This window comes from Carcharodon carcharias, chromosome 30 (assembly GCF_017639515.1).
Source record: "Carcharodon carcharias isolate sCarCar2 chromosome 30, sCarCar2.pri, whole genome shotgun sequence".
Lineage (NCBI taxonomy): Eukaryota > Metazoa > Chordata > Chondrichthyes > Lamniformes > Lamnidae > Carcharodon > Carcharodon carcharias.
Genome location: NC_054496.1, coordinates 11,831,743 through 11,852,513, shown reverse-complemented (window position 1 = coordinate 11,852,513; position 20,771 = coordinate 11,831,743). Strand labels below are relative to the sequence as shown.

The window sequence follows — 20,771 nt, the reverse complement described above, 5'->3', positions numbered from 1 at the left end:
AGGCTTGTCTTCAGCCAGCTTTCGCAATGAAAAAATGAATAGAAAAAATATCATCTCAAATATGAGCCCACCTCAAAATGTTCTTCAGAGTTCATATCACTTTGGGACAAAAACTGACATTTGGAGACCCACAATCAATGATATCTGCTTGCATTGAAATAATGTCTCCATATTCAGTATATCACTGTAAACACCCACCCTGACCCTCTGTATGTGGTTTCATTGTAAACAAAATACTTGAGAGCCACAATATGTAGTTTCCTACAGCTTTATTTTTGAAGTATATTTACCTCACAACCTTTATTTTTTGCATACAAAAGATGTGACTTAAAATACTTTTTCTGTACAGATTAAAGCTACATTTTTGTAAAAAGAGTTGAAATATTATAAAATGTCTAGAAAGAGTCCTAAGAATAAACAACCAAGTACGTTGGCTGTATTTCCATGTGATATACAACTAATAAGAAATGGAACTTTTTATTTGAGTACATGAAACATTTCAAACAACAAGTACTTCTGAAATGAGTAAATGTTTTTTTGTTCTTCAATTTGATTTATTTACAGTTTGTTTTTTTTTAAAAAAATCCGTTAATGCTTTAAATGTACATTCTACTGTTTGAGCTGCGCTACTGACCAAGAATGTTGAGAAAAAATATATAAAATATATATATAGGTCCCTCATAAATTCAATCCCAACTAAGGCAGGAAATAAGCCCAGCTAATGGGGTGCTCTCTCATTTTCTGGAGTAGTGCGGGTACTATATTTAGTTCTTCCTTGATTTTTTTTTTAAATCAGCGCTACCTTGTCCGGTCCACCCTCAGTGGGTGCAGGACCACCTGAACCCTATGTCTCACTGGAAGCTCACACCCTGTTCTCCACTTCCCTCCAGGGCTCCTCCCATCTGTATCCCACTTGACCCTGCCTCCACCCAGGCTCATTATTTGTATCCCCACTTTTCCCCCCTCCCCACTCACCCGGCTTACAATCTGATCCACAATTCCAGCTCCCATTTCCCCCCAACTTGCCATCCAAAACTCAATTCCTTCTTCAGGTTTGACACCTGCCACTCCCCACCCACCCCCGTCACCTCCAACAGCCAACTGTCCAGGCCCCTCGGAGTGGGCTACGAGGCGATTTATAAAATTAAAAAGTGGACATAAAAGATCTGTTTCTTAAAAAATATGCAAGGTCCATTCCTACCCTCTCGTTCTTGGTCATGAGGTGCAGTGATTAAGGTTTTTAATTGAATCTTGACAACAGCAGGGCTGACTTCTGATCATAATCCTGTCAACATGCCATTTGGGTCCCAGCAAAAGGTGTGTGGCTGCACCCCTTCCCCTCCCACTATTTGTAGATAAACGGGTAATACTATCGCGGTTACTCTCAGGCAGGGATTAGCATTCAGGACCAGATTCGGAGATGGGGAAGTCTGACCTAATGAATCTAAGATGTGAAACATGCCCTGGGCAGGAGAGAGAAAACCTCAACCAACCAACCAGGGGACAGACTGCCTCATGCCCCTGAAACCAAATTATTCCAAAGAGGCAGATCGCAATGCTCGTCCCACCTCTCAGCTACTTAAATTGGGCACTTTGGATTAATTCCTCTCAAAATCAGCTTTCTGATCCAAACCTCGAGCTTCAGACTATTAAAGTTTGGTTTTTGAACTCAGTAAGGAGCCTTTTGTTCCTAAACTAGGCACCAAGAACAGGCCACAAATATTCCTCTTTGATCCAGGGAGGGGAATGTGAGGCAGTGGAAGATTTTATCCTTGCTTATTCAACACACACTCAAAGTTAAGTTAAAATAAGCCTGGTTTTCACATCAGGAAATTGACGAATGTTGCACTCTCATTATTCTTTTTGCGTCAGTGTAGCAATAGTATTTTGATTACTGCGTTGCCATCAGCAACCATGGCAAGTCCATTAAATTTGTGGGCAGTTTAATTGGACGCCATTGAACCATCAAGCTCATGTTTTCTTCAAGTTTGTTTTTAAATTAATACTGGAAAACAAAATCTAGCTGCACACCGGGAGGTGAAGACTGGCAGTGCAGGGAAATTAATTCAGTAAGGGTATCAAGCTCCTCACAGTCAACCTAATTCAAACCCAATCTTCGCTGCTCCCAGAACTTGAGTTTATCTAACTTAGGGGCTTGATGCTGCATTGTTGCAGTTCTTCATTTTTTACGTCTTTGTGCACGAGTACAAGGTGGATCAACGGCGCTGAATTTAGGATTGCCAGCCATCCAGGATCATTCCGGAATCACCAAAAATTAAAGATTAAATTCCAGGATACTCTGGCGAGCAAGAACCACTGAAAAAACTTCAGGGCCTTAAAAAATAGATTTTTTTCATTTTTTTTTCAACACTTTTGTTTCTACTTATAAATATCTCAGAGATTGGACACTGGCTATTTGAATAACAGTCAAATAATCAGGTAGCAAAGAATTTTTGGAATGGTGTCAAATGCAGCGCACCATGAGGATGGACATGTTGGGCAACCAATAGCAGGAGAGTGGGGGGGTGAGGTGGTTGGAGGGCACCTCCTGGAATACATCCATGCAGAATTGACAATCCTGGGGGAGTGGAGGGGGTAGGGGAAGAGGAGAGAGGGGAAAAATAACAGTCAAAAATTAAAACCTCTTCAGCTATCACATGCACAGTCTGTTAACATCTTGGAATGGCTGCACCACAAGACACTATTCTTGGTCAAACACAGCAAACTCTTTTGACTCAAAAATTCTCATCAACAATCGCAAGACATCTCTACCTTCTTCCTGATGGGTACTTGTCAACAAAGTTGGTGAACTACAACATCTACTGCTTTGACCAAATGCAGCCACTCTCCTTTACCCAAGGCTACTTGGGGGTGTCCTGTGGTGTTTGATGTTGCTAGAGTGACATTGCCTCTCGATGTAATTGGCATGAGGGAACACTGGTTTTCAATGTTGGGCATCATTAGGCTCAAGGGTGATCCTCCACTTTAAAATAAGATTGAATCTCTGTAACCCTGTTGCTAATTATAGTAGGTTATTAAATATACATTTTTTAAAAAACAGACAGATTCAGGTGTTCACTGTTGCAGTATCTGTCAGTGGGCTCATCTGGACTGGCTTAAAAAGACTGCAGAAATCTGAACTGCGCTAGATATGAATGGAACTCAAGCTCCTGCCTGGAAAAGCGATCCATTTCAAAGCCCCTAGCTGCATGCAGTGGATGCAGTATTCTGGCTCCATTCAAGGCCCCACCTCCGACTAAGTGAATGCCCAGAACAATTCTTTCTGATCAGTGAACTTTAGCCAAATCTTAGACCTTCACAGACCTGCTAGATTCACTCACACCAATTATGTGCTTCATATTCTAGCTGCATTAATCAGTCAACTTCTCTTACGGAGCAATCATCAACCCCACCTTCTAACAAATTATACCCAATTAAAAAGCATGGAATATTTGACATCTCTCAAAAAATCTGTTAGAATTAAAATTACAACAAAGAGGACCGTGACACAGGAGCTTGCAGAAAGGTAAGCACGCATTTGTAACTCATCTGACATTTTGAGGCCTGGTCAGTAAGTGAAGCAACCAGAGCACTATTCTCATGATTCCCTGGACAATTTTAAACAGCATGCTTGAATGAGCTGTGCCCTGCCACCAGCTGTTTAGACTGGGTTGGGTTTTGAGGCAGAGCTTTGTTCTACACTCTGGCCTTTCTACAACACTTGGACAATTCTTGGAAGAGTCTCACAGGCTTCCTCCCTACACTGGAAGAACTTGACAATAAAAACAAACAAGTGTTCCTTTGAAACTTGAAACAGTTAAATAACATACAATGATGCTCTTGGCAGCATCACAATTTCCAATGGCAGTAAGTTTTAGAAAAGCTTATTGAGGATTAAAAAGAAAGTATGAGAGAAAGAAATCATATTAAAAACTCTCATATTAATTACTTTATATATAGTGAAATGATAGGATGTCCCTACACTTGAGGCTTCAATGGTTTGGATAGTTTTTTTTTAGCGTTTCTGTTGTTTGAAACACAATTTCCTCAGGGGTTTATTTTAGCCAGTTATTCTGGAATGGTTACTTATTGCAGGTGAAAGCCTTCAGGCCATGTTGGAGTCCCAAAGAGAAGGAACTGAACTTACTGTAACAGCTAAGTTAATGTAGTGTGGAGTGCACCTTACTCAGGAGAGGCAGTAGCAAATGTAGCATCCGAGTCCTATTGTCCAAATTCTTCTGAGGTGATTTCTCAAGGACCTTCTCGGTAGTAATAGCAATCCCAGACAAAAATCTGGCAAAACTAAAGTAACAAAGGTTGCCCGAGACTCCCAGGCGTCAGTCAAACCAGTAATAGGTGAGTGAAGTCCAGTACTTCAAAAGGGGATAAAAATATCAAGGCCTTTTAATGCTCAGTGACACATATTTGAAGAGGTGTCACACGTTCAGGAGAACATTTAAAATGTAACAGGCTTCACCGTTTACCTAGTGACCCCCTGCTGATTCATAAACACATTCGGTAAAGGCAGTGACCATAGAGAGACAGGAATAAATTGAAAACCTTCCTTCTCACCATATTTTTGAAAGAAAAAATTCTTTTCATTGAAATTCGAAACCAAAAGATGACCTCCATTGCAAATTCAGCCGGTGTTACTACAGAGCCGGCTCCTTCATGACTGTGTGTCTTTAAGATGACGAAAGGAGGAATAGCAACAAAAATAATAATAGCCCAGGTCCTAGTATCCTATAGAGACTTTTTTTCAATAAAAGGAACGAAAGATGTATTTTATGCAAAAACTTGCATTTTGGTCGCTTGTTCAGTCATATGCTGCATTTGAGCTTGATGTCCAATTATTGCCGGGCTGGGGGTAGAGTCTGACCAATCAGACATGGAATGTGGAGATGGGCTGGACCACTGTTCAGGTGACTCTGGGGATGGGGTCAGGTAGGGGTGCTCATTCTTCAGGTGAAGGTAATGCTTGGGCGTATTGTCATGCCCTGACGTGTAGCTGTGTTTAGAAGAGGGAGTCAGGTAGTCCTCGGTGGTGGTGCTGCTATGCTGCTTGTAAAATGGTGGCACGTTGGCTTGGGGGGGCTGGGTTTCCTGTGGAGAGATTGATTGGTTGCAGTGATCTGGTATTCGTGCCATCTCATTCCTTAACAGGCTCTGCTGAATGGAATGGCTGGTGGTAGAAGGGGTGCACCTCTGCTGTGCCTGTGGGGCTTGAGAAATTGCCTGCTGCTCGACTGGGTTTTGGGGCTTGACTGGACTCTGCTGGTTGATCATTTGAGGTCCATTTCCCATGGACATGCGGCTTTGCAGCACTAAGCCATGCTGCAGGACTTGACTTGGCTGGTGCATGTTAGCATGCGACCCCGCAGACTGTTGCACGACGTTGATTACCGAGTTGCACTGCGAGCTGGGAATCCTCGTTTGCCATTCAAAGGGTACAGCGGTGATGGGGCTCACCATACCAACATTTAGACCAAGGCCACTGGCATTCAGAAGGCAGTTTGGCTGCCCAGTGACTTGTGACATTGAGAGACGCGGCTGCATGTGGTTCATGGATAAAATGGCAGTGTTCTGAGCAGCATCTCCAAGATCACCAAGTCCTGCCAAGGAGACAGTGAAGGGACCTTCCAAAATACCATTCACCGGAGGGTTGGCAAGCACAGATAAGGAGCCAGCAGGATGCAAGATTCCAGAGGACGTCATGACCGGGGATGTAGGGTTGGTAACATAGGCACGCGGCGAATCCAATGAGTCTACCGGAGACAATGTCACTGAGCTTTCCATGAGGGATGCTTGGCAATCTAAACTCAACTTTTTGTTCCTTGCTTTCGGTTCCTTCGAGTCCTTGGTCATGTTGCTGTTATTCCCAGAGCCTGAATTTTTGGAGCTAGGCCTCCTTGCTTTCTTTCCCTGGGGTGTTTGCTTTAAGTTAGTCATGTAACTGTTCGGCGGGCACATGAGGGGGGACATTGAATGGCTGCCCATGTGACCACCTTGCCCCTGAGGGCTCCGTACAGCGTTGTACTCATCCAGCAGCTGCACAATGTCGTGATGCATCCGTTCCTGTGCAATGTCTCGTGGCAATCGATCCATGTGGTCCGTGATGTCTCGGTTGGCAAAGTGATCCAACAGCATCTTGGCAGCTTCAAAGCTTCCTTCCCGGGCAGCCAGAAAGAGTGGTGTCTCCTCCTGAAAAATAAAGGTTTCCTTATTGTAAGAAATAGTGCGAAAGGACATAGCTGCTTCAAATCATAGAAATATATAGAATATATTCTAACATTCATCAGAATGATACTGGAGCTAAAAGGGTTATAAGATGTGCACCAGATGCATAGACTAAGCTTATATTCTCTAGTGCACAGATTATTAAGCGGTGTTCCAGATGATTAAAGGAGTTGATAAAGAGAAACTATTTGCCCCGGTAGGAAAGTTCAGAACAAGGGCTCGAGTCAGGAAGCACTCTTTCACACAAAGGATAGTGGAAATCAGGAAATCTTTCCTCCAAAAAGCTGTTGAGGCTGGGGGTCAATTAAAAATTTCACAACCGAGATTGACAGATTTTTGTTAGGCAAGGGTTTTAAACAAAATGGAACCAAGGTAGATAAATTGAATTCAGATAGATTTATCATAAGGCTCAAAGGGCTGAATGGCTTCCTCCAGTTCTTGCATTCCTAATTATGCAGCATAATGAGATCCAGTTGTGTAGTGATAATGAGGCTGGACCAGGGACCCACAGGTTGCGAGTTTGTCATCTAACCATGGGATATGATGAAACTAAATTTGGATAAATCTGATCATTTATTGCCCTACACCAGAATGAAAATTGACCGTTAAGCTATTGACCAATAGTTATAAAGTAAAAGGACCCTGACTGAAAATGTGAAGTGATTCATTTTGGTAGGAAGAACATGGATTGACAATATAAAGTAAGGGGTACAATTTTAAATGGGGTGCAGGAGCAGATGGGCCTAGAATTATATGTGCAAAAGCCATTGAAGGTGGCAGGGCAAGTTGAGAGTGCAGTTAATAAAGCATACAGTATCATAGACTTTATTAATAGAAGGATGGAGTACAGGAGGTTATGTTGAGCTTGTATAAAACATTTGCTCAGCCTCAACTGGAATACTGCTTCCAGTTCTGGGCACCACACTTTAGGAAAGATGTGACGGCATTACAGAGAGTGCAGAAAAGATTCACAATGGTTTGAGGGATGAGAAACTTCAGTTACTTAGAAAGATTGGAGAAGTCAAGGTTGAGAAGAGATTTGATAGAGCCATTCAAAATCATAAGGAGTCTGGACAGAATAGATAGAGAAAAATTGTCCCCACTGGTAGAAGAATCGAGAATGAGAGGGGCATAAATTTAATGTATGTGGCAAAAGAAACAATGGAGACATGAAGAGAAACTTTTTCACACAATGAGTGGTTAGGATCTAGATGCACTGCCTAAGAGTGCGGTGGAGGCAGTTTCAATTGAGGCATTCAAGAAGGGATTGGATCATTATCTGAAAAGAAAATGATTGGATTGCTGGAAGGCAGGGAAATGGCACTAGGTGAACTATTCATTAGGATGGCAGACACAGACATGACAGACTGAAAGGCCTCCTTCTGTGCTGTAATAATTCTGTGATTCTGTGGTTTACTAATGGTGCTGAGGGAAGTGAAGTGACTCTGCCATTCCTGCTCCTTTGGTGGTAGTCAAGTAATGCTCTGCAAATGAGTTAGCAGTCCACTCAAGGAGATCCAACGTATTCTGAAGGAAACTAGAAATGAGCAATAAATAAGACTCAGCTAATGCCACTGACATCTCATGGACAAACTTAAAAAAAAGCCTAGCTGATTTAAGTGCCCACAATTTCCAAATGAGCTCCTGATAATCAAGAGGAAGAATCAAAGATTGGGCACTAAATAGAAAAGAAAGGAATTAAAAATATAAGAGTCACCACTGGGCCTTTCTCATTTTCACTTGGGCAGCTGGTTAGATAGTTGCACTGGCAGAGGCTGGCTGCGGGTCACCTGCCCTTCCTGTCTGGCAGGAAATGCAAATGTTGAAATTGGATTTTGGTTTGTTATTGGGTTGGATAGCTCAATTTCTAATTATCTGTTCATGGAGCCGGGATTGAAAAACTGTCTCTGATACACAAGAGAAGTGATATGCCCTTTTCCTTACCTTACTGTCCTGCATATCCTTGTTGGCTCCATTCTTCAGCAAGACCAGAGTGGCATCAACATTGTTCACTGCTGCAGCCCAGTGCAAGGCTGATTTACCTAAACATCCAGATTAAATAGTAGAGTCACTTACAATGGTCCCGCTTATTGCAGCGAACAAGAATATTAGCAAAGGTCAGATCTTTTGCCTCGTAGAAAGAACCAGCTTTGGGAGAAGGCATGTGTCCACACCAGAAACAGCAAGAGTGGGATACTCTCCTGACCAGTCTCCCACCTATCAACCTCCCCATAAACCTGAGCTCACTCAAACCTCTACTGATCACATGCTAACTCACACCAAGCACCATTTACCCAGCATCCCTGAGCTTGCTGACCTATTTTAGCCATTGGTCCATCAACATCACAATTTTAAAATCCTCATACTTGCATTCAAATCCTTCCATGGTCTCACCCTTCCCTACTACTGTAACTTCCTCCAGCTCTACAAACCTCGAAATTTCTGCGTTCCTCCAATTCCAGCCTTTTGTGCATCCCAGATTTCTTTGTCCTGGTGGCCATGCCTTCAGCTGTCTAGGTCCTAAGCCCTGGAATACCTTCAATAAACCTCTCCGCCTCTGCTTATTTAAATCGCTTCATCAAACCTACCACTTTAACCAAGCTTTGGGTCATTGGTCCTAAAATCTCCTTATGTAGCTCAGTGTCAAATTCTGTCTGATAATCACTGCTGTAAAACAGCTTAAGACATTTTTATCCAGTTGCTATTGACATTGATAAACATTTGACCTAAACACCCTGGATTATAGTTTGAGTAGATATCTCTGCGTACAATCCCAACAGTCTCAGACATACCAATCTCATCCACTGCGTTGACATCAGCATGACAGGCTATTAGCTCTTCGACCATTCCCTCGACAGCGAGGCGAGCAGCAAGAATCAGGGCGGTGGAGCCATCGACCATTCGGGCATCTAGGTCTGTGGCTCTATTTCTTATGAGTATCTGGCGGTGGGGGAACAATGCAGAGTTTACGACTGCTAAAACCAAACTTTCTAATTATAAGCTCAGCAACAATCTTTACAAAAACTACCTCTGGTTTTAGTGATATGATTACAAACTTTTCAGAAACTGGTTTCATCATGTCACCATGATAAGGGATGCTTTTCGGTTTGCAATTTAATCACAATTCTGCAATGTTTTTGGAATCGCAGACCAAAAATACAGTTGCTCTGTGTAGAGAATAAAACCAAAAGAATGAGCTACAGGCTGCAAACCAATCGAAAGTTCAGGTGATTACTCAGTAATCTCTTCACTTCAGAAATCTATGTTCAGAATCACCATTTATCCAGAAATCTTTTGAGCAGACTCAAGAAACTCAACATCCTTTTAGCACAATATTTTGGAAGCAGAAACATGGAAGTTACAGTATTTGGGTAAGTAAAACAATTTTTATCACTGTTTTATGCTTCAGGTAGATGTTTTAGTGTTTTCTGGTTCACACACTTGTGGTCAGGCATTCTAACATCATTCAATAATCCAGAAAATTCCAAAATCTAAAAATGACTTGGTCCAAGCATTCTGGATTGGAGAGGGTACAGTGTAATATATAGAATATTTAATATCAGGGAACAAATTACAGATGGGGGTATAATTCAAGTTTAGATTAATCTGCCGATTATGAGTCCGCAGAACAGGCTTGAGTGGCAGAGTGGCCTATTCCATTTCCCACGATTAATATACAGAATAATATGTGGGAGTGTGTTGCGGGGAACTCTAATCAGGGTTGTTTGTAGATTCAAGCACAGCTTGAGAGATTTTTTTGGCCAACCTGTTTATTTTGCACTATCTGCAAGTGACTAGTACAAACAATGGCTGCTAGTGTGCTGTACATAATCATTGGCACTGAGAGGAGTGATTACTAACAATGTATTGGAAAATGTGTGAAACAGTGACATAGTTCGGAGCCAAAGGTTAGTAATAATCACCTAGTGTTTGGTGAGGTACTATCAGATGCATGAGTCAATGAAAAAATTGTTGACATTAGCAGGAACAGTGTTCTAGATCAGTAACAAATCCACCACCTTTAACATTCACTCTTTCCACCACCGATGCATAGTGGCGGCAGTGTGTACCATCTACAAGATGCACTGCAGCAATTCATCAAGGCTTCTTCAACAGCACCTTCCAAATCAGCGACCTCTACCACCTAGAAGGACCAGGACAGCAGAAGTAGAGGAAACACCACCACCTGCAAATTTCCCTCCAATCCATGCACCATCCTGGCTTGGAAATATATCACCATTCCACCGTCACTGTGTCAAAATCCTGGAACTCCCTCCGTAACAGCATTGTGGGTGTACCTACACCACATGGACTATAGTGGTTCAAGAAGGCAGCTCACCACCACCTTCTCAAGGGCAACTAGGGATGAGCAACAAATGCTGGCCTAGCCAGCGATGCCTACATCCCATGAAAGAACATTTTAAAAGAACCCTCCCACCATCCTAATCTTAACTAGGAGACATGAGGCAAAATTAATAATTCATTAGGCTTAATAAGTCATTAGGGATGGGCAACAAATGCTGGCCCAGATACTGACACATCCTGTGAAAGAATACAAATAAAAAACCCCTTCAAAGCATTTAATCAGGAAGATAAAAAGGTTCATATGGTTGCTGGGCATGTATTTAGAATCTTACAGCACAGAAGGAAGTCATTCAATCTATCATCCCTGTGCCAGCTCTTTGAAAGAGCTATCCAGTTAGTTCCACATCCCATGCTTTTCTTATAGTTCTGTAATTTTCTCACCTAATCCCAGACTCTTGCCAATTTGTCTATTGTAAATTACAGCACTTAGGTTAGCAGATAGGCACTGAAATGCTCACGAAATGTCAGTCAGGGTCCAACATATCGAATGATATTAGAAACCGGATTCTGCTAGAGCACTAGCCTTTTACTGAGGAAGAACATAAACTCTGCAAAGCAAAGGCACAATGGGCTGAATGGCCTCTTTTTGTGCTGTATCATTTTATGAAATTGAATCAGTACCAATTGAATTTATTTCTGATGCATCACCTCCAAAGCATTCATGAATCCGATGGAAACCCTTAATCCCTTCTCCTCCTCCCCCACCACCATTGGTGCTCCAGTGCAGTAACGTACTGAGGGAGTGCTAAACTGTTGGAGGTGCTGTCTTTTAAACCCTGCCGCTGTCTGCCCTATCAGTTGGATGTAAAAGATCCCAGGACGTTATTCTGAAGAACAGCAGGCGAGTTCTCCTTAGTATCCTGGACAATATTTATCTCTCAACCAACATCAAGAAAGCAGCTTAATCTGGTGATTATCGCATTGCAGTTAGTGGAAGTTTCCTGTGTGCAAACTGGTTGCCGTGTTCCTTATATTACGCAGATTATGCTTCTCAACATATTTCATTGGCTGTAAATCATTTTGGGATGTCCAGGGGATGTGAAACGCACTATAAAAATTCAACATTTGCTTTCCTTCCAGCATTAGGCAGACCATGGCTACCATATAAATACCAACCATTGCCAACACCATTGAGCTGCTAAGTATCATTCCATAACTTTACCTGGAAGACTCCTTGGGCATCAGCAGCGACTGCAGCATGGAGAGGGGTGCGTCCAGTATTGTCCTGAGCATTGGCATCAGCACCTGCGTCAAGGAGTCGCTTGGCAGCATCCGCCCGCGCGTAACGGGCAGCCAGGTGGAGGGCAGTCTCTCCGGTTCGGTCTGTTTGCGCACAGAGGTTGGCCCCTTGGTAGATGAGGTCTGAGATGATATTGGCAGATGAGTCCTCCTGTTCCTCTTCCTCAGTCAGGCCTGTGTCCAGTCCTCCGCCACAGTAAGAGGCTAGCATCAGTGGGGTGAAGCCATCTAAACAAACACAAATTATTCCCTTGAACAGCTTCCCCAGATTAGCGCTTTATTCTTGAAGAGATTTGCAATTTAATATAAAGTGGTACTTCTGTGTCGTTCACACAGAAAACTCCATGTTCCACTGCATTTCACAGCACAGAAACAGGCCATTTGGCCCAACTGCTCTATGCTGGTGTTTATGCTCCACACCAGCCTCCTCCAACCTTATACCTAAGCGCATTACATATCCTTATATTCCTTTCTCCTTCACACATATAACTAGCATCCCTTAAAGGTATCTATGCTGCTTGCCTCAACTACTCCATGCAAGTCCCATATTCTAATCACTATTTAAGTAAACAAGTTCCTTGGTTATATTGAACCATACAGACCAGAATGTCAAGGGTTCAATCCTGGTCTATACAGAGTTAATTGATCTCATCCTACCAAGTGGTGTCACAATTAGCCTTAGTGTCCTGGGCATAGAGAATAGGAAAAATAGTCACATTTATTACTCTTAATCGCCACCCAATGACCCTTTGATCCTACTGCTCTCAATGTTGTGCAGCTCACTGACCCCAGTCGGAGTATGCCAAACATGCAACCATTGTGAGGTGCACATCGGTCCCTCTGTATCACATTTCTAGCCAAACAGACATGCAGAAAGCCAAGGTGTTGGCCAATGCTGCCATGTAACCAGCACGTGGCAAGTGACCTGGGAATGTAAATTAGAAACTTTGGATCTGTATGGTTTACTGCTACCACATACAAACAATTTCACCAGTGAGAAAGAAAATATTTCAGGATAGGAAATAGAGAGGTAAGGGGAAGTAAGCTAAGAAGATAGCCAGTTGTCCCGTTGCCTATCAAAACCCACAACAGACACAAAGGAGGAAATCATGAAATGTTCTATGTTTAACTTGTACCTTATGTGCGTGTAGATAAATGTTAAAATGAGATTGTAAAGCTTTGTGGGAAAACCAGGAAAGTATACTTAGAGCATAGCCAGAATAAAATGAACTTTGTGCGCGATTAATTACATAAGTATGATGGCTAGCTTTTTTAAAAGTTTTTTTTAAACTTTCCTGTTCTTTGTATTCTATGTCTCGTAGGCTGTTGATTGCGTTCTAATTTGATGCTACATGTCTTGTAAACTGTCTATCTTTGTAAAACTGTCTTGCATCTGATGTAATTATTTAGTTAACTTACCGATTACCTGACCTATTGTGAGATATAACTGCATTCACTGATAATGGTTGGTGATTGTTCCATGATTATGACTCAGATAAAAAGGATCAGATGTTGTCTCATGGAATGAATAGTACATTGTTAGAAGAGATAAGGGACAATCAAGAAACTGTATGGGTAAACAAAATGAATTAGCTAACATAGATATAATTATAAGAGAATAAAGAAGGGCAAGTTAATAAGATCACTCAAGTTAATAGGATCACTGTGTGAATATGCTGGAGCCACTGTATAAATACTGCTTGTTGAACACTAACTTCAAGCAGATCCGTTGTGATCTGTTCCCAATGGCCATTGTACTGATCAGCGCTAAATAAATTGCACTTTTTCCTGAAGTAACCTGCAGTTGCTGATTTATTCTTTGACACTAGCAAAATACTGAGAATGTCCTCTCTATTGGAAAGAAACTTTTTTTGGTTATCTGTCATTACTGACAGGACAAATACCTGGACCTCGCACGTTCACATCCATGCAATCAGAATCAAACTCTCCCTGAGGCGGGGTCAGGGCCATGGAAGGTGGCATCCGAATATCTGCTGCAGCGAGGTGGTGTTGAGTCCATTGACGACAATCGACTGCATCTTCATTATCCGACAGAATGGTTGGCTCCTCCACCTGAGGAATATGTCAGACAGAGTTCAGAGTGCAGGTTAAAGAAGGTGTAGAGCAGGTCCATTCTTGAAATCAAGCTAAAAGTAGCACTGACGACCATCTTCAACCCACTTAGGAATACCACACCGCTGTTAGCACAGAACAGATCCCTCAGAAGACTGAGAAGACTTCCCATGTCTAGAGATGCAGGAAGCAAAACACATGTTTACATCTGTTTTCTGTCGCTTGTTTTTCCCTGAAACCAGAGGCTATAGCTTGAGGGATGCCACTCCACATCAAGCATGGCTGATCAGGAGATTCTCCTGCTTTTACTGCCTGCCGTTGACATTTACAGGTTAATACTCAACCTGTTTGACCATGTTATGAATGTATCTTCCTTGGCTATCAAGTCCTGGAGGAGGACTCGAACTGAGAGCTTCTGGCTCAGAGGCAGGGACGCTACCCATTGCTACACAAGATCTCCCATCACCATCAGACACTCCCAAACCATTGAGGCTAGGTGATTGAATAAATTGATAAATGAATGGATGCGCAGGTAGAATATATATTTATGCCTTATATTCTACCTCATTCCTTTGGCAATATTGGACCAGAGGAAAGGACTAGGCCATTCAGCCCCTTGAGTTTGACTTGTCATTCATTCAGATCATGGCTGATTTGTACCTTACTTCCATTCACTCACCTTTGATCATACCCCTCAATTAATCCTACCCTACAAATATCTACCAATCTGAGTCTTGAAAATGTTGATTGTCTCAGCATTCCCAGCCTTTTTGGGAAAAGAGACCAAGATACCATTTGTTTGAAAAAGTGCTCCCTGATTTCACTCATGAAAGGCCTAGCTCTCATTTTAAGATTGGGGCCAACCTCCCAGCATGACCAACACTGTGACATCCTGATCTTGGCTCTGATGCTACTTAAGAAGCTCTAAGTATAGATAGGGACCTTCTCTCCCTCAGGGAGACACAGGAAACCAGAGGCAAAGTCAGTCCTTTCTCTAATGTCTCCCAAAAACATTGCTCTCTCATAGGCCAATGGCATAGGCAATGGAACCCCAGAGCTGAGAGAAGAGGGGAAAATTATTAAAGAAAAATGGGTTAAGAGATGAATAATGCACCAGGGTTCAAGTGACACATGTGGATGTAGCAATCCTGGAAAACAGGCACACACAGAAATATTTTGCAGATTAGATCAAAGAAAAGGAGAGTGGGTGAAAGATTTCCAAACTATATCCAGTTAAAGTACCAGTCACTCCTAGGCTAGGTAAAGAAGATCCCCTCTTACAATGTACCTTCTCCAGTGCCACCAGTATGTTTTGGGTCTGACCAATAGCTGGAAGTTGAACTGATGATTACAAAGTAGAGGAGTCTAGAGGTACAGCAGATGTAGGACCTGAACAAAGATTCCTCTACTTTGGCCAACACAGTAGCTCAACACGAGCCTTAAAAGAGTGGTACTGACTACACCATTGAGACATTTTCCAATGCATCATCCAGATGTCCTTTATGAGCAAGACTCCCAAATCCACTGCCAATTAGTGTTGCATTGAACTGAATCATATTCTAAGTAGGATTATGATCCACAAAGACAGAGACAGAGAGCAACAGCAGAGCAAAAGAAAGTTGGTCCCACCAATATAAGCTGGAAAGGAACCTAGGTCCTAGAGCTAAAAAGAGCGTGTTCAAATTCAGCGAAAAGGTCATGACACTCACTATCCTATTGATAACACCTGTATAAACTGTGGAGTCCAGCAGGATAGGAGAAAGTTGCTGTGATTTTCAATTTGCAACGCGTAAGGAAATGGAGACGCCCCTCACCTTAAGTCGTTTTGCCTCGGGGCACTCAGTGTCCAACCACTGCTCAGTCTGGAGGTCCCGCTCACTGATCAGGCCCTCCTCCACCATGGATTTGGAGATGTGTCTAGGGAGAAAGATTAGAACGTCAACTGTGAAACTACCCAAAGAAAGCAGGCCCTCTGCCCTCAAGTCCCGTTCGACAGAAAATGACTCTTGGAATCCTCACAGCAAGAATGCTACCGAGACCACCTTGTGTGCTGTGTGGTTGTGTTGGTCCTCAGTGGAAGCCATTGCCCAATATCAAATACCCAAACCCACGTATTTTCTAGCAGGGTACAGTGGTTAATAGCCAAGAAACAGGAACCCTGGCTGATTTTTCTTCTCTTCAGCCCAGCGGCACTGAGACATATTGCAATGCTCCAATGGAGAACTCAAAACATGTTTTTGCAAATCAGAGATGGGTCCCCTCCAAATTTTACATATAGCAAATGAACTTACGAACTAGGAGCAGGAGAAGGCCACTTGGCCCCACGAGCCTGCTCCACCATTCAATAAGATCATGGCTGATCTGATTTTAACCTTAACTCCACATTTCCACCTACCCCCAATAACCTTTCACCCCCTTGCTTATTAAGAATCTGTTTACCTCTTCCTTAAAAATATTCAAAGACACTGCTTCCACTGCCTTTTGGGAGAGTTCCAAAGATTCATGACCCTCAGAGAAAAGATTTCTCCTCACGTGTCTTAAATGGGCGACCCCTTATTTTTAAATAGTGATCCCTAGTTCTAGATTCTCCCACAAGAGGAAACATCCTTTCCACATCCACCCTGTCAAGGGCCCTCAGGATCTTATATGATTCAATCAAGTCACTTCTTACTCTTCTAAACTTCAATGGATACAAGCCCAGCCTGTTCAATCTCTCCTCACAAGACAACCCCGCCATTTCTGGTAGTTATCTAGCAAATCTTCTCTGAACTGTGTCCAACACATTTACATCCTTCCTTAAATAAGGAGTCCAATACTGTACATAATATTCCAGATGTGGTCTCACCAGTGTCCTGTATAACTGAAGTATAACCTCTCTACTTTTGTACTCAATTCCCCTCACAATAACTGATAACATTCTATTAGCTTTCCTAATTCCCTGCTGCACCTGCACAGTAACCTCTTGTGATTCATGCACTAGGATACCCAAATCACTCTGCATCTCAGAGCTCTGCAGTCTCTCATCATTTAGATAATATGCTTCTTTCTTTTTTATTCTTCCTGCCTAAATGGACAATTTCACATTTTCTCACATTATACTCCATTTGCTAGATCTTTGCCCACTCACTTAACCTATCTATATTCCTTTGTTGCCTCCTTATGTCCTTTTCACAACTTACTTTCCTACCCCTCTTTGTGTCATCAGCAAATTTAACACCGTACCTTCGCTGCCTTCATCCAAGTCATTAATATAAATTGTAAAAAATTGAGGTCCCAGCACTGTTGCACACTACTCGTCACATCTTGTCAACCAGAAAATGACCTATTTATGCCTACTCTGTTTCCTGTTCACTGACCAATCGTCTATCCAATCCAAAATGTTACCCACTACACCATGAGATTTTATTTTCTGCAATAACCCTTGATGTGGCACCTTGTCAAATGCCTTCTGGAAATTTAAGTACAGTATTCCACTAATTCCCCTTTATCCACAGCACTTCCTTCAAAGGACTCCAATAAATTGGTTAAACATGATTTCCCTTTCGCAAAACTATGTTGACTCTGCCTAAATATCTTGTATTTTTCCAGGTGTCCTGCTATAACATCTTTAATAACAGCTAATATTTTCCCTATGACAGGTATTAAGCTAACTGGCCTGTAGTTTCCTGCTTTCTGTCTCCCTCCTTTTTTTGAATAAAGGAGTTACATTTGCTATTTTTCAATCTAATGGAACCTTCCGTGAATCTAGGGAATTTTGGAAAATTAAAACCGATGCATCAACTATCTCACTAGCCACTTCTTTTAAGATCCTAGGATTAAGCCCATCAGCTTGCAGCTCCAGCAATTTGCTCAGTACCACTTCCCTGGTGATTGTAACTTTCTTGAGTTCCTCCCTCTCTTCCATTTCCTGATTTACAACTCTTTCTGGGATGTTATTTGTATCCTCTATAGTGAAGACCGATGCAAAATACCTGTTCAATTCATCTGCCATCTCCTTATTTTCCATTATTAATTCCCAGACTCACTTGCTATAGGACCACGCTCACTTTGTTAATTCTTTTCTTTTTAAAATATCTATAAAAACTCTATCTGTTTTTATATTTCTAGCTAAATTTCTCAATCGATCAGATTTTTCCCCCCACATCAATCTTTTAGTAATTCTTTGCTATTTTTTATATTCTGTCCAATCTTCTGACTTGCCAGATCTTTGTAAAATTACATGCTTTTTCTTTTAAGTTTGATCTATCCAACATTTTTACTTAACCACAGATGGTGGATCCTCCCCTTGGAATTTTTCTTTCTTGTTGGAATGTATCCTTGTATTCTGAAATATCCTCTTAAGTATCTGCCACTACATCTCCATTGACCTATTCCTTAACCCAATTTGCCAGTTCACTTTAGATAGCTCTGCTTCCATACCCTCATAATGGCCCTTATTTAAGTTTAAATCACTAGTCTTGGTCACACTTTTCTCTCCCTCAGCCTGAATGTGAAATTTAATCATATTATGATCGCTGTTACCTAGGGGCACCTTCACAATGAGGTCATCAATCAATCCCATCTCGTTGTACAATACCAGGTCTCGGATATTCTGTTCTCTGGTTGGCTCCAGAATGTGCTATTCTAAGAAACAATCCCAAGCACATTCTATGAACTCCTAATCTAGGCTACATTTGCCCATCTGATTTGCCAATCTATATGTAGATTAAAATCCCCCATGACTACCGAAGTACCTTTCTGACAAACTCCCATTATCTCTTCCTTTTATTTGCGCTATCAGTTCATATGCTTTGTTTCAAATGCTACGTGCATTCAGATACAGAGCTTTAGTTTTGTCCTTTTATTTTTTTCATAAGCTCTAGCCTTATCTGCTGATTTAGTCTTAGCTTTGTACACTCTATCCCTTCCTGTCAAAGTCTGTTTATCATTTCCCATATTAATACCTTTCTCTCTTGCCTTGTCTACTCTTTGATTTACCACATCTTCCCAAATTTGATCCCTTGCCCCCACTGCTTCCCTAGTTATGCGGCTCACTAGAGCACTAGTCCCAGCCTGGTTCAGGTGTAGACCGTCCCAATGGTACAGCCTCCACTTTCCCCAGTACTGGTGCCAGTGCCCCACAAACCGGAACCCACTTCTCCCACACCAGTCTTTGAGCCACTCATTTATTTCTTCAATCTTATTTGCCCTATGCCAATTTACATGTGGCTCAAGTGATAATCCAGAGATTATTACCTTTGAGGTTCTGTTTTTTAATTTGGTGCCTAGCTCCTCATACTGACTATGCAGAACCTCTTTCCACGTCCTGCCATGTCATTGGTACCTACATAGGTTATGACATCTGGATCCTCCCTCTCCCTCTGTAAGTTCCTCTCCAGCCCTGAGCAAATATCCTGAACATTGTAACTGGACAGGCAACATAGCCTTCTGGACTCTCGCTATTTGCCACAGAGAACAGTGTCAATCCTTCTCACTATGCTTTTCCCTAATACAACTACATTCCTTTTTGCTTCCTGTACCCCGATGCCATGGCCAATTAGCTTATCCACCCTGCAGTCCCCAATCTCATCCAAACAAGCTAAAGGAACCTCAGACCTGTTGGGCAATTGTAGAGGTTGAGGCTCCTGCCTCTGGGTCCCCTTACCTGCCTCAGCTGTAGTCACACCGTCCTGTTCCTGACCACCTTCTAAACCGGAAGAACCTATCTTAAGAGGTATGAGGGCCTCCTGGTACAAGGCGGTATGGTACCTATAGCGTGAAAATGTTTTTTTTAAATATACAAGTGCTAATCCCTCTGACTGTTTCACTGTCTGAATCATGTGATTGGCAAGAGCCTGCATGAATCCATACTAACTGCAGGCAATGCTTATCTTGCTTTATGCCTGAAGTTTCTTTTGTACTGGGGAGTGGGGGGTGGGGGGGGGTGGTGGGTAGGGAGAATATAAAAAAAAAGGGTACAGTCAGGAGAAAGATTGAATGAATGAACCGTATTTGAACAGTGCTTTTCACATTCTCAGCATTCCCAAAAGCATGTTGTAGCCAAAGAATTACTTCTGTAATCATTGTTGTTATATGGGCAATCATCCCAGCCAATGCACAAAACAAGATCTCACAAACAGAAAATGAGATAAAAGGTCCATTTAATCTGTTTGGGTGGTGTCGGTTGAAGAATAATGGACCGTGACAAAGCAGCACTCCCTCAATACTGCACTGAAAGCTCAACCTGGACAATGTGGTCAGATCCTGGAATGGGCCTTGTGCCCAAAACCTCCTGCCTCAAGTACTACCATAAAGCCAAACTGGTACTCAACTACAACAGGGTGCCAATGGGCATGGCCAGAAACTTATCCAGCCAAATTAACATTCTAGTCACCTTGCTTCTGGGGCTTAATTTTGAGCCCAGTGCCTTGCTATTCTTGCATACAAGGGGCACAACATTGCCCACAGCACTCTTGCTGATGCATTTGAAGAGTGCAAGAAGATTCACTGCTGGGGTTCCCTGTAGATAGCAAAAGGGATATTATGCCAAATTGGGTTGCATGAAGATAAAAACTTTAAAATTAAAATTCTGATGGCCTTCCCTGGTATCCCATTCCACAATCTTATTAAGCTTCGAATAAAATGAGTCCAACTTGACTTTCCATCTCACTCATAGCCCTGTCTTTGGCAATTAAACCAGCCACCATCATGAACAATCAGCCACATAATCTCAAAACTTATCATCATCTCAAGATCTGCCCTTCCTCATAACCAGAATCACTCAATTAGTGAGTTAAATGACAACTTGTCATCCCCATTTTCTGATTAGATATTGCTAATCAATGTTTCTTTGAGCTTTTCTCTTTTATTCTTCCCCA

At 42.2% G+C, this 20,771-nt stretch overlaps 1 protein-coding gene across 2 annotated transcripts in view; it reads right to left on the bottom strand.

The window, feature by feature from the left end:
• Window positions 1-252: 252 nt before the first annotated feature.
• notch3 (notch receptor 3) overlaps window positions 253-20,771 on the bottom strand; it is a 158,252-nt gene continuing 137,733 nt past the window's right edge. For both annotated transcript variants that reach the window (XM_041176904.1, XM_041176905.1), the window contains exons 29-34: window positions 15,729-15,831; window positions 13,746-13,914; window positions 11,765-12,069; window positions 9,030-9,177; window positions 8,182-8,279; window positions 253-6,201 (exon numbers count right to left, since the gene is read on the bottom strand). In XM_041176904.1, the coding sequence (XP_041032838.1) occupies window positions 4,786-6,201; window positions 8,182-8,279; window positions 9,030-9,177; window positions 11,765-12,069; window positions 13,746-13,914; window positions 15,729-15,831 (2,239 nt within the window). In that variant the 3' untranslated portion in view covers window positions 253-4,785. The remainder of the gene's footprint in view (window positions 6,202-8,181; window positions 8,280-9,029; window positions 9,178-11,764; window positions 12,070-13,745; window positions 13,915-15,728; window positions 15,832-20,771) is intronic.